This window comes from Scaptodrosophila lebanonensis, unplaced genomic scaffold (assembly GCF_003285725.1).
Source record: "Scaptodrosophila lebanonensis strain 11010-0011.00,11010-0021.00 unplaced genomic scaffold, SlebRS2 tig00000001-arrow-pilon, whole genome shotgun sequence".
Lineage (NCBI taxonomy): Eukaryota > Metazoa > Arthropoda > Insecta > Diptera > Drosophilidae > Scaptodrosophila > Scaptodrosophila lebanonensis.
The window spans coordinates 15,146,780-15,163,109 of NW_022060529.1; the positions used below are offsets into that span (position 1 = coordinate 15,146,780).

General features: G+C 40.6%; 5 protein-coding genes across 10 annotated transcripts; 2 read left to right on the plus strand and 3 right to left on the minus strand.

Annotated features, from left to right (window-relative positions):
- The first annotated feature begins 1,792 nt into the window (after nt 1-1,792).
- Nucleotides 1,793-3,593, plus strand: LOC115625812. Its single transcript, XM_030521039.1, has 3 exons — nt 1,793-2,746; nt 3,271-3,432; nt 3,486-3,593. The coding sequence occupies exons 1-3, from the start codon at nt 1,793-1,795 to the stop codon at nt 3,591-3,593; spliced, it is 1,224 nt and encodes a 407-aa protein (XP_030376899.1).
- Nucleotides 3,594-3,704: 111 nt separating this feature from the next.
- On the minus strand, nt 3,705-5,795 carry LOC115625893 (beta-alanine transporter). Its single transcript, XM_030521160.1, has 5 exons — nt 5,658-5,795; nt 5,208-5,517; nt 4,894-5,152; nt 4,050-4,843; nt 3,705-3,992 (listed from the first exon to the last, which is right to left on the minus strand). Exons 1-5 carry the CDS (start codon nt 5,768-5,770, stop codon nt 3,705-3,707), a joined length of 1,764 nt encoding a protein of 587 aa, XP_030377020.1. The 5' UTR covers nt 5,771-5,795.
- A 369-nt stretch (nt 5,796-6,164) lies between these two features.
- Nucleotides 6,165-7,966, minus strand: LOC115632003 (protein lifeguard 1). Of its 3 annotated transcripts, none has more exons than XM_030528953.1 (3): nt 7,832-7,966; nt 6,940-7,049; nt 6,165-6,881 (listed from the first exon to the last, which is right to left on the minus strand). In XM_030528953.1, the coding sequence occupies exons 1-3, from the start codon at nt 7,845-7,847 to the stop codon at nt 6,273-6,275; spliced, it is 735 nt and encodes a 244-aa protein (XP_030384813.1). In that variant the 5' UTR covers nt 7,848-7,966; the 3' UTR covers nt 6,165-6,272. The 3 variants fall into 3 exon arrangements, with proteins under 3 accessions (XP_030384813.1, XP_030384804.1, XP_030384795.1); XM_030528944.1 differs by lacking the exon at nt 7,832-7,966 and adding an exon at nt 7,109-7,215 and having other exon boundaries at nt 6,940-7,046; XM_030528935.1 differs by lacking the exon at nt 7,832-7,966 and adding an exon at nt 7,109-7,186.
- Nucleotides 7,967-8,543: 577 nt separating this feature from the next.
- Nucleotides 8,544-11,547, minus strand: LOC115634142 (protein lifeguard 1). 3 transcript variants are annotated; one of them, XM_030531755.1, is made up of 5 exons: nt 11,454-11,547; nt 10,631-10,748; nt 9,812-10,137; nt 9,488-9,736; nt 8,544-9,424 (listed from the first exon to the last, which is right to left on the minus strand). In XM_030531755.1, exons 2-5 carry the CDS (start codon nt 10,668-10,670, stop codon nt 9,065-9,067), a joined length of 975 nt encoding a protein of 324 aa, XP_030387615.1. In that variant the 5' UTR covers nt 10,671-10,748; nt 11,454-11,547; the 3' UTR covers nt 8,544-9,064. The 3 variants fall into 3 exon arrangements, with proteins under 3 accessions (XP_030387615.1, XP_030387774.1, XP_030387688.1); XM_030531914.1 differs by lacking the exon at nt 10,631-10,748 and adding an exon at nt 10,805-10,857 and having other exon boundaries at nt 11,454-11,545; XM_030531828.1 differs by lacking the exon at nt 11,454-11,547 and adding an exon at nt 10,805-10,841.
- Nucleotides 11,548-11,629: 82 nt separating this feature from the next.
- On the plus strand, nt 11,630-14,039 carry LOC115633900 (aspartate--tRNA ligase, cytoplasmic). 2 transcript variants are annotated; one of them, XM_030531444.1, is made up of 5 exons: nt 11,630-11,712; nt 12,139-12,245; nt 12,349-12,674; nt 12,738-13,762; nt 13,828-14,039. In XM_030531444.1, the coding sequence occupies exons 2-5, from the start codon at nt 12,159-12,161 to the stop codon at nt 13,989-13,991; spliced, it is 1,602 nt and encodes a 533-aa protein (XP_030387304.1). In that variant the 5' UTR covers nt 11,630-11,712; nt 12,139-12,158; the 3' UTR covers nt 13,992-14,039. The 2 variants fall into 2 exon arrangements, with proteins under 2 accessions (XP_030387304.1, XP_030387378.1); XM_030531518.1 differs by lacking the exon at nt 11,630-11,712 and adding an exon at nt 11,852-12,038.
- Nucleotides 14,040-16,330: the final 2,291 nt, after the last annotated feature.

The window sequence follows — 16,330 nt, forward strand, 5'->3', positions numbered from 1 at the left end:
CGCGCTGGGTAGTTTTTCAATTAATTATGAAAGGCGAAGGCGTCGTATATACTAATGTACGTATGTATGTATGTATGTATGTATGTACGTTTGTACTAGTGTAGATACAGTTGTGCAAACATAAATAAACACGCTGCTGTATGAATATGTATGTTTGTATGTACCTACATATGTACATATATACTATATATTAATGTTGCGTTGCTTATTGCTGGTCTTTATGTACAAGCATACATATGTATGTATATAAACATGGTCATGTACATAAATATGTGTGTGTATGTATGCATGCATGTTTGTATAGTACGCTACGGTCTGACATGGAAAGGCGGTTTTTCTAGTTTGTTTTGATCGTTGCTTCTGTTTTCGTTTTCATTTTCATTTATTAATTGATATACAAACGATACGAGTACAAACATACATATGTACATGTTTTTATGTACATACATACATACATATGTACAACTACTAACGTCTTATATATGCATGTGTATAACTGTTCAACGTATTTTAAGCATTAACGGCTGTGTTATTTTTGACATCTTCTACCTGAAATTTAAATGACTTCGCAAATGTTAACAATAACGACAACACCAATGCCAACCTCTCTGCATTTTAAGTATAAATGCCTCTACCTTAGCGATAATTGTGCATCTGCTTCCTCCCTCGACGCGTCGATACGCTTCAACGCTCTGAGGTTGTCAGTGATAAGGCGCGCTGGCATGTTGTATATTTAGATACTTATGTACATACATACATATGTATGTGTTTATATACATCGGTATGTGTACATACAGACAATATGTACATACATATTTTTACAACGCCAACTGCTAACCTTACGTTTTTAAGCAGAGCGTAATATTACTTTGGACTTTGGACTTTACAGTTTTTCTCTTCGAATTTTTCAATGTAAATGAACTTTGCTCGCACGCCGGCTTGTTTATATGTATGTATGCATGTATTTCCTATACATCAGACTGAATTAACTTGCTAATAGAGTCCGGTGCGTTCAATCAACATTGACGCATACAATTAAAATTTAATAGGTTTATTATTCTGGTAAATGGAATACTGGAATCGAGCTGTTTTCTTTTATCAATTGCTTCAACCTAAATGATTTATTCAAATTTAAATGCCGAACGAATATTTGTAATGTTTTTTAATTTGACTATCAACGGGCTGACTATGAAATAGACAACAAACATAAACTACACATATGTAGATAAGTACATTATAGTAATAGTAGTAATATATATATCAAAAACATCAATAAAAAATTAATCAATTTGAAGTTGTATACCATGTTTCGCATCTAGGAGTACTCCAAATTATGTGAACGAAAATAAATAACAACAAACGACTTATCAGACCAACTCTACCTATACATATCTATAGATGGAAAGACTAATCAAACAATCCAATCTAAATTGAATTATTTTAAAGTTTATGAAAATTGTTTTACATTCTTAAAAGATGTTGCCAAATATAATACAACATTAAATTCGCAATAATTTGTTGCAGATGAATATGGTTGTGTATCCAACAGTATGCATCCAATATTATAGCACATATTTTATTTCGACCTAAATACTATCAAAAATACAAGTACTGTGCGTTTGGTGACCTTAACACGCTCGATGATTCTTTCGAAAACCAAAAACTAAATGATTAATAAATTACTTTCTAATGGTTTTGCACATTTCACAAATCGCTGCACAGATAAAGCAGCCAATCGAACTAAATTGTGGTCTGATGTTGGGGTTTTGTGTCAGTCATCGCGAGTTTAAAAATGAACAACACACGCATACTGCGCACTACAAATATCCTTTTGCTATTGACGGGCTACCAACTGCATTGGTTCGTGGCGAAGTCGCACCGTTTTCGAGTGTCCATCGTCCCCGTCATTGGACTCGTAGTGCTCAGCTGCATTTACATTGCCTGCCTCGTGCAGCATTTTGAGGCACACTCATTGCTGCAGTTGGTCAAATCCATGTCTCCATTTCTGCATGGCTTAATACGCCTTCAGGCGCTACTGGGAGTCAAAGTATTTATCTACGCCTTCTATGCGTCCGCACGATCGATAGGCCCCGCTAATGACATTGCAAAGACATTGCCCTTTAAGTCCAATGGAAGTGGAAATGACAGGAAGGACTACTATGCCTATGCCCTGATTTTCTCTACCTTGTCCGTGCTGTTTGGTTTGGGATTTTACATAGCTTACGAAATGGATTTTGTTTTGCCGCCCCTCGAACACATCATGATCGGATTAGGGCTCTTCATACCACACTATGTATTGGGTGGTGCTTTGAGATTCTTCAACATTTTGTCCTGGCTGAGCTGTGATCAGCTGCAGCATTTACGGACCGATGTGGAAGAAGAGCTGGGCGTCTGCATGGCTAAGCAAAATGCAAAAATTGAACTAGCATCCACATCGTTGGCTACATCAGGGAGCTCAGTCAGGATGGAGGCACTGCAGCGTCAATGCCAACAGTTGGAACAGCTTGCAGGGAGACTGGAAAGACTATTTCAGGCAATGCAACGTTCACTGATCTTGCTTTTTGTGGTTAATTCTCACTGTTTGCTCGGCGGCATTTACATTTATATATACTACTACAACGTCTGGTATGTATTGTTGGAGGGTTCTTTGCGCCGTGTCTTCTATGCCGGCAATATACTTATCTATGCGTGCATCCTTTGCGACTATATCGGACTGCTGCTAACACAGATGCTACTGCAACGAGAGGTGGGTTTTACTAAACTTACATATATTGATTTTTGTTGTTGTGTCTAAAATTACGGCTCGATCGTATTTAGGAAATTTTTAATGTATAAATGTATAATGTATAAATATACATTAAAAATTAGGTATGAGAATAGGTCGTAAAGTATATTGCATATCCCAATTACTGTTCGAAATTAATATTGATTTTCGTAATTTCATTTTATCCTTTAAGAAATCAGAGTATTTTTGTTTTTATCGGCTACAGCTCCCTTTCTGTCGAGGATCTCATTCTCACAAACTTACAATACATTCGTTATTTCAAAATATTCAATGGAAATAATTTTTATATCAGAGCAACGTTTGACAGGTTAGCTGGGGTATATATATATATATATATATATATATATATATATATATATATATATATATATATATATATATATATAACTGATAACAATGCATTTAAAGATTTATAGCGAACAATATAAAAATAAAAATGATGCATATTGAATGCGACTGATTAGCTAAGCTTCTATTGTTTGCAGCGTTCCAAATTTTTGGAGCATCTCAAATTGTCACTGAGCCAAAGAGAATGGATGCCCAAGGACATGCGTTCAGTTGTTAAGGACATGCGAAACATTTTGTGCAGCGCTTTCAATTTCAAATTCTGCTCCGTACTACGCTTTGATGTGGCACATTTTGCATTGGTAAGTGCAATGAAAATAATGAATTAGCAAGCATTTATGGATTTTTCTTGTAGCTACAAATACTTCAAGGACTAACTATTGCAGTCATTGTCCTTTATGTATATTTTAATGATACGATTTCCGCTATAAATGACAGCATTGGAGGCAACGATGATGAGTAGTTGGAAAAATGTGTAGCCTACTTTGAGGCTGAGATGAAAAGCCATCAGTTTGGTTATAAATTGAAACTGTAATAAAATGAATTTATTTCAGTACCACATTCTTATACTTAGTTATAATGTGCGCATTTCCTTATTACAAATACTGCAAACCACCTTACAGGGTGCAGGGGCAGTGGTTAGTCGACGAGCATCCGTTGTGGGGGGCATGCGTCTTGCATTTGTCACCTTACCGCTCTCCACGCAGCAGCAAAGCAGAAAACTCAGCGGCACCGCCTCGCCCTCCTCCAAAGTCTGTGGCAGATTGCGACCACGCGTCTCGGGCAGGAAGAGGCTGGCAAAACCGCCAATTATGAGCAGTCCGCCCATTATGATCAATGGCAGTACCAGCATGTGCTGACCCTGCGGGAGGAATGTCCATGACTTGAATGCTTGTTAGGGATTGGGGAATTAACTTACCATGTGGTTGATTATGGGGATGACGATGGGTCCAATCATTGCAATCACCGAGCTAAAGCTCATGCCCAGTCCACGTACCACAGTCGGATAGAGCTCGGAGGCCAGCAACGGTAGCACCACAAATGCAGATGATATTCCCATTTTTCCGATGCAGTAGAGCAGCAACATGATATCTGCTCTCTGTTGATACAGCAACGTAGCCACACAGGCTACGCCTCCCACCAGCATCGAGATGAAGAGTATCCATCGTCGTCCAAAGTAGCTCAAGCCCGGCCAGAGCAACAGGTACGTGGGCAGCTCGACAGCGCCAGCCAGGAAGAAGTTCCAGATCTCATCACCACCAAGAGCGGGTGCGTAGTAACTGAGGCCCACATATACGCTGGTGTTGGCAAACCAAATTAATGTGATGATCAGTGTCTTGCGACGCATGTTAGTGCCGCGAAATAGATCCAAAATGCCATAATGCATTTCCGCTGGCTTTGGACACACCAGCTTCTGCTGAAGATTCGTTACAAACTCATTGGATACGCGGACACCATTCACTCGTGCGATAATCTTGAGGATTCGAGCCGCACGCTTTGGCTTTCCAACCGCCATTAACCATCGCGGCGATTCGGGCATTACAAAGAAGCAGGAAAACAGCATGAGTAGCGGTAGAGAAACCGCCAAGGTCAAATAACGCCAATCCCGAATCACATACACAACTCCGGCTAGCAGGACGAGACCCAGGGAGTAGGCTATATTGGACACAATGGTGCAGAAGACTCGACGATCGGGACCCACCAGCTCGATAGCTTTAAAGAGCACATTAATAGCATGGTAGAGAAATCCATTGGAAACTCACCCAGAACATAGGGACTGGCCAGAATTGCTGGTACTGTCAGACCCACAACGAAACGAAATCCCAGCCAGGAATAATAGTTCCAGGCGAAAGCACTAGCTGCACAAGCCACGATCTCCAGCAGTAAATAAGCATAGAAGGAGGGCCGGCGACCCCAGAAATCCTGCAGATAACCAAACACATAATTACCCACCAATCCCCCAATACCAAAAATGACCAGCGCCAGGGTTACGTATAAGCTCTTGTCGCAGACTAGGTTCCACTGCCAAGAGAAACAACTTAGAGTTGTATAATATAATGGATTATTTGCTACCCACCTCCTGAACCACAGTGTTGGGATACATGGACTTATCATAGTGCCAGCCATGCTGGCATGGCACAGTGCGTATCTTATCAGTTCTTCCCATGTGCATAGACTGTTCCCGCTGTAGATCGTATGGCGTTCGATACTCGAGATAGCGCACCAGATCGCTATAATTCCTTAGGTACATAGAACACTCGGCGTATTCGCCATTGGCATGTCGTGGTATACTCAGATTCTTGACCAGCGTTACGTAATCCTGCGTCCATGGCTCCAGCTCGGGAATGCGACACCAATGTGTGGGCGTGGCTGCAATAAACAGCTGACTGCGTCGTACACGGTCAGTAACAAAAGATGAATGAAAAGGATTCGGTGGGACTGGGTGTCCAGTATTCTAAACTGAATAACTGCCAACGTAAAAAGGCAGAAACTGTTCAGTCTAAGGATGACTTTGGAGGTCACCCACCTGTAGGCGTGAAAAGCGCATGGCAATGCAGCTGGCAGTAGGACCGAACATATAATGATCTTTTGATACAAGCCAAAAGATCCCACCTCCTTAAGTACTTCATCGAAATCCATATGTATATGTGGATTGTATGAGAAAGTTGATCTGTTTTCCAACTGCTGCGCACCCAAATCAAACGCGCTCGCCAAACTAAATGAAAACCTTGCGCACTTCCAGCCAAGGAATTGGCGAGCCGATTTGATTGCGGAGACTACACCAGTGGCGCATCCGGAAGGGTGCATTCACCAAGGCCCAGAAAAGCTGGCCCCGACTCTGGGCCGCCTGTGCTGACGAGCCGAATTTCAATTGGACATAATTACATTATGGCTTTTCATGTGTTTTAATTAATTGGACACTGCTGCGCAGACAAGGCCCGAGGCACGCCGGGAGATCGTTAGGGCGACAATAGCTGGTACAAAATAGAAGAATAGCAGCGCGGTTGTAGTTTTCTAAGCTGAACACTGCACACATGTTGAATTCGTTGTTTAGTTTTATTTCTTTCGTGTCGTTCTCCACTCGACACTAGCACGTAATCTCGGTTAGCTTATATAATAAATAGATTAGGTGAGCTCCCATTTAGTTGCGAGCAAGCCCAATAATGGTAAGTATGTACATGAAGATGTTGATGATGTCCAGATAAAGATTCAGAGCTGCAAAAATGTACTCCTCCGGACTGATCGAGTACTTATGATTCCCACCGAGCATCAGTTGCGTGTCGTACACCAAATAAACGGAGAAGAGCAGAGCACCCAACGAGGCGTAGACAAGTCCGATGATCTTTCCAGGTATGAAGATAGCAATGATGCCGAAAATGATGAAGACCACCAGGCAGGCGACCAACACTCCTCCACACATCGTGAAATCGTATTTTGTTTGCAGTGCAAACAGCGTCAGTCCTAAGCTCACAGCTGCCGTGATGCCGACAGCCATCAGGACCTCATCAGCCTGATATTGTCCGGCAACTATGCCCAGCAAAAAGGATTCGGCCAGCGTGAAGAGGAACAGGAAGATGAAATTAATTGGCGTCTTTCGGCGCACGCTCTCACAGCAGGCCATGCAGATCATGGTCACTATGAGCACTGCCAGAGCAATCCAGAAGAGCGACGGATGCTGCATAGTCCAGTCCTGTGTGGCTTTCGAGAACGTGAAAACGCTTACGAATCCAAAAGTGATCAGAAGTTGGCACTGAGGGTAACCAGTTATTGATGTTAACATATATCTTTTGTATTCCAACAACACTTACCATTAAAATGAGGTAGACTTTGCGGATGAATCCTTTTCGTATGCTCTGATCATCGAATGAAAAGTTCTTGTCCGCCTCCGCATCCGGATAGGCGCCATTGTTGTCACCTGCTGGAAAATTAAATTCGAAAAATTCACATCATTTTTATGATTAATAGGGACTGCTTCACCATATTGAAAATGATTGCTCATTGCCGTTCCAGAAACGCGTTCGTCTAAAGTGGTTTTATTTAATATGTACGTCTTAGTCGTTCGAGTTGCGGAAATTGCCTGAAAAAGCGCTCAGGTGTCCATTTAACGTCCATATGAAGATTAAGCTAAAACTTATCACACACACCTAAAACTCTGCCCGACTGCTGTTATAGATAACAGCGAAAGGTGTTTTTGTTCTTTTTTTGTGCGTCACTACAGTTCAATTTATTATAGTCCCACAATATCGTACATATATATGTGTATATAAAAGCTATATTGGTAATTGTTACATTGCTATATATAGTAGTATATTTGAACCATTCTGAATCACACAGATAGCTTGTCTTATCAATGCATTTGATAAGAAAGAAGAAATCAAGCTAACAAACACACAGGTAAATACGTGTATGTGGAAAAGCTTTTTCTCCCCACAACAAAGGTGAATGAAGCAATCGTTGCTCCACATATGCATAAATATTTCATAATAGAAACATAATCAAAACAGAGTAAAGTTTAAAGATCGCGCTTTCTAGTGGAAATTCCACACTATATATGGAAAGGGTATTGTATGTGTTAAGGTCTTTCTACTTATTTACTAGCAGGGAAATACCTTATACATACATATATGCAAGTACATATATATGTACCGATATAGCTAGATGCGGTTAATCTTATCTCCCACATCACATTTGAAAGCTTACCTTGATATTGGTACATTTGATTGCAATGAATATAATTTGTCGCAAGTACTTGTATAAATGACCAAATTTATATGACCTTATTAAAAATATATTGTAGTATGCCCGGTAGCCTTTTTCGATCGCGTTGCTCGAAGATTCGAACTAAAACTGTGGAGGTGACACACACACACCAGGTGGTTGGGCAGTCAGTCGCCAGGTGTGCCGGCACAATTTCCAAATATTTGGTAGTGGCAGACTTATCGCGAGATAACAGTAACTTAGACACTCGAACTGATAGTAGTAGTGTGATGGTGTGTCTGTGTGTGTGGTAGGCGCGTTGATTATGCTAAGTAAATATTAATTTTAAAACACTAAGCGAAAGCATTCACAAGCAACTCCATCTGGCGACTGACGAGCTCAGTTTCTAATCGGAGCCGACAACGCCCCTGGTTGAGTTTCAGCCAAAGAAGACCTATAAGTAGTACATTGCCCGTTTCTTTACTCATAGTCGTTCGATTTGTGCAGTTGATTCAAAGTATATAGTATATAAAACACAATGAGCGGGTTTCATTATAAATAAATAAATATATGCCCTTTATTCTTGACTATTACACTGCTAGTTACAATGTTTCATTTGCCTTACATCTCTGAATACGAATTTAGTGCTTAACAAGAGCTGCAAGCAACATTGCTTATACAAACTTGTATAGTAAATATTGTACATATATGTATGTATATTCAGTAATTGTTTTTATTGTTGCATGTAATATAATTTTTTGGTTTTAATATTCAATCAGGTAAGTTCGTATGGAAACAATTCTTGAGCACTTTCAAAGCATGTTCCAAAATATATAACAAACAAAAAATTTAAGTAACTTATTCATGCTAAACCGAAGGCCTATACTGCATATTAAAACATAAACAGACTTCTGCATACTTGGGAGCTAAGCATAGGCCTTAAACAACATAATACTCCATCCACATAACGAAAATGTCAACTCAAAATATAATTCAATAATTTCGAAACAGTTTTTTAGTCGAAAAAGGTAACTCAGAAAATAAAAATTCACAAAGTTTAAGATCTAAGCAAGTTTGCTGTGTAACAAATGAGATATAGCTGAAGTTGGAAATTTCCACATTTTATAGAATTTGGTAATGCAATTTTAGTGCCAAATAATATTAATAAGCAAGTTGTAGCTACGTTGCATTGCTTGATTTCTGTAATCAAATTTTTGAAATGCGCGGCAATTGAAATTAGTCTCGCGAAGCGCCAATTATAGTAAGAATGTAGAGGAAAATATTAATAATATCCAAATAGAGATTCAAAGCAGCAAAAATATACTCTTCCGGACTAATCGAATACTTGTGATCGCCGCCCATCATCATTTGAGTGTCATAGATTAGATAAACCGAAAATAGTAGAGCGCCGATGGAGGCATAGACAAGTGTAATTACTCTGCCTGGGAAAAACATGGCTATTATACCAAATAACATGAAGACCACCAAACAAGCGACAAGAATTCCGCCCATCATTGTGAAATCATATTTTGTCTGCATGGCGAAAAGGGTCAAAGCTAAGCAAACAGCTGCTGTAATTCCCACAGCCATTAGAACCTGAAAATAATTTACAAAATTAGTTAATCCATATAGCATTGATATACTATGCATTAAAAATACCTCTGTCGAATTAAAACGACCAGCTGTAACACCACATAAGAACGATTGAGCCAACGTAAATAATCCTAAGAAGATGAAGTTGGTCGGTGTCTGGCGTCGCACGCTATCGCAGCAAGCCATGCTCAGCATTGTAATAAGCATCACGGCCAGAGCCACCCAGAACAGCCAAGGATTCCTAGCGGCAAATTGTTTGGTACCGTCGTGGAATACAAAGAGTGAAACAGCGCCAAAGGTGACGATGAGTTGGCCCTGATTAATAATTGGAAACGAAAGACAATTAGTTAAAGAGTTATTGGATGTTTTAAATCACCACAAGGTGCTTACCATTAAGATCATATACACTTTTCGTATGAATCCTCTGCGAATGCTTTGATCGTCAAAGGCGAAATTCTTGGGCTGACTCTCGGGATCATCGTAGGCCCCATATCCAGAAGGGGGTTGAACGAAGCCGGGTTGAGGCGCATATGCCCCTTGTGGAGGATATCCTCCTTGTGGTGGATATCCACCTTGTGGATAACCACCTGGGTATCCACCTTGTGGAGCATAGCCACCCTGGGGTGGATAACCGCCTTGGGGCGGATATCCCCCTTGAGGTGGATAGCCACCTGGTGGAGGATAGCCACCGCCTCCAAAATATTGTTGATTGGGATCTGTTAAATTGAAAAATACATTTTAAAAAACACTTCGTGCCTATGAATGTGATGTTTATGTTCTATAGAATGGAAAGACATATATGCGGTCCCGTAATATGGACCTGCACATTATTTACTGTGAGTCGCAAGTCTGGAGCTATTTAAAGTACTCAAAAACCTTTAGTTTCTTTAATCTATATGAACGAAAATAAAAAAATTACAAATTGATGCTCAGACATGCAAACATATACCCAAAATGAACAAGGAAAAATAAGAGCTCCTTTTGAATAACCTGAACTTTAGTGTGTTTATAGAAATCTCAATTTCGTATGCGTCTGGAATAATCACTGAATTGCTAAACAAAAGCAGGCAGAACATCAATACTAACGTAAACAATGAAAAACAATGGCAGACAAAACGAAGCTTGTAAAAACAAGATGAAAGCATGCGAAACGGATAAGCAGAACCAAATGATTTAGATAACAACTAAAAGAATTAAATTAAAGTAAACCTTGGTACTGCGGGTATTGTGGTACACTTTGCCAAGACATTGCTGCTTTTTTGGCGAATTTGCTCAACTGTTGTTACAATGTTTGTGTAGGTGCGTGTTCTCTAACGCACTAAATATGCTGCAAAGTAAACCCAAGAATCTGTTAGTTAGCATTGTCTTTGCTAGCACACTCACCATGCATTTTATCAGGTATAGCTGGTTTCTAAGCAGGTTTCTGGACAAGTTACCTGAAAAGGATAAACATGATAGAATAGTAAAACTTAAGGGGCATCAATTATATTAAAAGCAATATGTACTACAAAGTATGGCACATCTAATCTGTTAGTGCTGGTGCTAATTAAATTAAAAGCAACACTTTCGTGGCTGAACACAACTACAAAATTAATTGTTGTGCCAGGAGTTGGCTGTCGCTAAGCGGTCTATTTGAAGTGCAATTAGTCTTATTTTGCGTTTGCAAATCATAAACATTGCGTGCCTCCACACGGTCTCACGGCCACTCATATTTTTGTTATGGCCAGTTTTGCGAGTTTGATGTGAGCGACTTCCGAGGTTTGGTTGCTCACTCAAGAAGCCACTGGCGTCACCATGTTCTTATTTCAAATATATACATACACATGTATGTATGTACATATGTACATCCACTATCTACGCAATAAAGGAGAGCAAACTTCTTGAAAAATTGCAGCTGCCGATACTAAGTGGTGACTCACCATTTGGTAAAAAATGGATCAAATTTTAAGGGAAGAACACGTATTTATTAACCGTCCGACAATTCTGTATGCCCAAAATGAACCTTTTTGCACCCGAGAAGTACAACACTTACCTTTTTAATGTTCCTTACGAAGTATATATGGAAAATACCAACGTCTACCTTATTCACAACAAATTCTTCTGGAAAAGTAAATTACAGATGACAATAAAGTCATACAACGATAACTTTTAGGAATATCGATGTTTTGACAGGGTTGCCAGACTGCGAGTATACATCGCGACTAGATTTCTTCGATAGCCCCAGCTCTGCGAGCATGCTGCAACATCTCTCTAGCCTGGTGTAATCAATTCGCTTTTTTTGTATTAAAAAGGTAAAGTATAGCAAGTGATGCACTTATTACAACTTGAAAGTGTCATAGTCATTGATAAATTGTGTGTGAAATAGTGTCAGTGGACGCGTGAAAGCTGTGCATGCGTCACTCGTTTAGGTTATGTGTGTGTGTCAGCCGCATAGAGACAATAAGCCTCGGACTATATGCAAACGCGTCACAAAGGGCTGAAGAGCAATGCGTGTGGGTGATTGAACTGACGCAAAAAGCCGGAAGCGAGCTGATCTAAATTGCAATTACATGCAAAAGTAGACGCTGTGCTAAATTCTATTTATATATACATATGTGACGCAATAGTTGATCTCTTGGTAACACAGACATACAACGTCCCTCGCCTGTTGCTTATCAGCTGCGGTTTATGAATTTATGTACGATACTAAACAAATTATTTGCTGATTTATTTCACAGCCGTTTTCGTGCATTCCAAAATGGTCGAGGACAAGGAGAATGTAGCCGTTGTGGGTCAGGAGCAAGTCTCCAAAAAGGCAGCGAAGAAACAAGCAAAGGCAGCAAAAGTAAGTTTGTGTACGTGGCGTGCAGCTTGCCCGATAACGCACATACATATGTTCTTATACATTTTTTTGTTTCTGTTTTACTAACACGCCATTATCTCGATAGAAAGCTGAGCAGAAGGCAGAGACTGCAACCACTGTTGCTGCTGATGGTTCGGCCGGCGATAATGCAGTTGATACCGCTGTGGGTTTATATGGTGTCTCTGAGCTGATACAGTCTAAGGACAAGCGGACGGAACGCAACTTTGTAGATGTGCACGAACTGAGTAATCATGTAGGCAAGGGCTTGGTCTGGGTGCGGGGACGTGTGCATACTTCTCGTGCCAAGGGCAAACAGTGTTTCCTCGTTTTACGTCAGCAGAGCAGCACGGTGCAGTGCATCCTGGCAGTTGGTGATGTCGTTTCCAAGCAGATGGTCAAATTTGCCGGCAAGTAAGTGCATGTCTCGCCAGAGAGTTCCTATAATTTACTTACATAGCTCTGTGGCATTTGCAGCATACCAAGGGAGAGCATTATTGATATTCAGGCAAAACCAGTGTCGGTGCCAAACAAGATTGAATCATGTACCGAGCAATTATTGGAGCTGTGCATCGAACAGATTTTTGTCATCTCGCAGGCAAAGGCTCAGCTGCCACTACAGATTGAAGATGCAGCACGCCCTGAAAATCCAGATGATGTTGAGAGTCTCAACATTCGCGTGAATCAGGATACGAGGCTGGATAACCGTGTGCTCGATCTGAGAACGCCAGCAAATCAGGCAATATTTCGCCTTGAAGCTGGTGTATGTCGTCTGTTTCGCGATATTCTTACCGAAAAAGGATTCACTGAAATTCATACGCCCAAGATTATATCCGCAGCTAGTGAGGGTGGTGCCAATGTCTTTACTGTAAGCTACTTTAAGGATTCAGCATATCTGGCTCAATCACCACAACTCTACAAGCAAATGGCTATCGCAGCTGATTTTGATAAGGTGTTTACAGTGGGCGCTGTTTTCCGCGCTGAGGACTCAAACACACATAGGCATTTGACCGAATTTGTGGGGCTTGATTTGGAGATGGCATTCAAGTATCACTATCATGAAGTGTTACACACCATTGGCAACACCTTCACCGCTATCTTCAAGGGGTTGCGCGACAAGTATAGCCGGGAAATCGAAGCTGTTGGACAGCAATATAGAGTGGAGCCTTTCAAGTTCTTGGAACCACCGCTTATATTGCAGTTTTCAGAAGGCGTCGCTATGCTGCGCGAAGCTGGTGTGGAGACCGGCGACGAGGAGGATTTGTCAACACCCAATGAGAAGCTGCTCGGCCGTTTGGTAAAAGCCAAATACGACACCGATTTTTACATATTGGATAAGTTCCCATTGGCGATACGTCCCTTTTATACAATGCCTGATCCCAATAATCCTATCTATTCGAACTCATACGATATGTTCATGCGGGGCGAAGAAATTCTGTCTGGCGCACAGCGCATACACGACCCAGAGTACTTAATTGAACGTGCAAAGCACCATGGCATTGGTAAGTAATCCTCACATTAAAGATTATCAATAAAAAAACCTTTCATTTGAATTCTCTTTTTACAGATATTTCAAAAATTGCGGCTTATATTGAATCGTTCCGATATGGCTGCCCACCTCATGCTGGCGGTGGCATCGGTATGGAACGCGTCGTCATGTTATATCTGGGATTGGACAACATTCGGAAAACATCAATGTTCCCACGTGATCCCAAACGGCTAACACCTTAAACATTGAGCCTTTAATTGAAAATAATTGAATACAATTCGAACTTTTAATTTAATTTCCTTATGACTTTCCAAACTGTGTGCGTTCAGTTAACAAATTTCTGTTCGGTTTCTGTAGACCCTTGCCTATTTTTATGTTTATACTCTGCCTCACAAAACTTTCATGCTGCAAAGTTGTATAACAACGAGAACTGTAAAGACTGTATAGAGTCTAATTGGTTTAAATGAACGGTATCAAATAAATCTTTGCGAGTGTGTTTGTACTTTATCCCGATGGTGTCTTTTCTATTATGTTGCAGAGAGATATCATTAAACATGATTTCAAAAGGATTTGGTGGTTATCTAATATATTTTATTTGGTCCTAAAGGTGAATAATTCAGATGTGAATATGGACAGTTCTAGAGAAAATGTCTAGTCTATAATTAGTCAGAAAAGGAAAACTAACTCTTGTGCAGCTACAAAGCAACTGTTAGTTGATATAGAAAATCTATAATTATTTGATAACTTGAGCCTAAATATTACGAAAAATAAAATATGCCGTTTTAATGTAATGGACACATATTGAACATTTATTGTAAAGCTATGTATGGTAAACAAAACTCAAGTTGTCAAAGGATCTCCAATACTCATTTATTGGCATTATCAAAAAAATCCAGCCAAGATTTAACTGAAAGCTACTTCAGTTAATCCATTTCAATCTTTTACCTGTGCAACGAAAATTTACTGAAATACCGTTGAGACATGCAACTTATCGCACAAGTGCACCTACTCGACAAGCAAAACAAAAACACAATAAATTGTATACACTTCCAAGCAGATTATTATCAATACGTCACGTTGTACCCAACTGGAACACTGTTGACACAGTTGAGAAATACTTTTCGGCCGAACAAAAGGACGAATTCCTTTCAATAATCTCTGTGTGTTTGTGTGTGCGTGCATGCATTGCGCTATCGGCAAACGAACTTTAAAATCAGACAACAGAACGACAAACAGAGCAGAGCATACTGAACAGAAGAACGGCAGCAGAACAGAGTCGCTGTCTACTTCAAGACAAAATTGAGACGCACTCCATTTTATTTTCACACCGCGGCATCGTTAACCCAGACACCCGCACTGCAACCCCTGCCCGCATATTTATCCTCAATAGAGCGTGGAACGCACACCAACAAAGAAATGGGCGGTGCTGAGACACAAACACAAGCACACACTCATGGATACACAGTAGTCGTCTCGTTCGCACACACACAGTGGCTGCGTTAATGAGCGAGTCGGCCTGCACTTTATGCCATTTTGTTTGTGCGTTTCCTGCGCAGCTGCTGCTTCCGTTGCTGCTGCTGGCACTGCATTGAGCAACTTTTGGGCCCAACTGTGACTCGCCAGCCAGTTGCTATTGTCTCCGCACAGCGAATGCGCGCGTCTTCCAATCGAGCGGCGGTACATAACTTCTTCATTCACGAATTGTGTAGAAGCTCGTCAGCTGGCAGCGAGTCCCCAGCTTCCGAGCCCCCGTCGACGTCGTCGTTGTCGTCATCATCGTCGTGGTCGTCATTGTGTGGCAACGTGAAAAGTGAGCGATCGCCGCAAGTGCAGCTCGAGCTTGTTGTCGATGCATGCGGTAGCAATTAAAAGATTTCTCCTGCCAACTAGCCGCCATCTATTTGATGCATCTCAAGTGACTATAATGCTTTAAAGATATATCCACACGTATGTAAAGCTCATCTGAGCATCGTCGTCGCAGCCGTTGTCGTTGTCGTTGCCACCGCCGCCGCCGCCACAGCCGCCGCGCGGGTAACTCAAAAGAATTTATGGAATTTGGCATTTGTGGATTTAGCGAAAATATTTTCATTGAGTGTGCGAGCAAATGTTTTTGTGTACGCTTCGGTTTCAGCTCTGGCTACTGCCGATGCTGCTCCAAGCGACCGACTTGTGTGTGTGCGCTGCCGTAAAAGTTGCGTGAAAATTTTAAATATTCACGTGCGAATTCCGCAGTTTATGATTATTAAAATTACTGTTTCCACATCGAATTCAAATTAACAATAAACAAATGCAAATCAGTTGAAATATGTCCGAAATGCAAAATGCGCTGCAAATGTCATATTTACTGATACACAGAAAAGTGCTTTAAAAAACAAAACAACCATTAAAAAACAATTCATGAGCTACCCTTGGATTACACATTCGAATTAAAAAGTGGTAAGAACAAATGTTTGTGTATTTTTAATATTCATATACATATAAGCTCCTCAATTGCCGACGGAATGTAAATCAGCTACAAGTATGTAAATACATATCATATTGGATATACGCCTTATAATAAAATCTTTTACCGCTGATATTA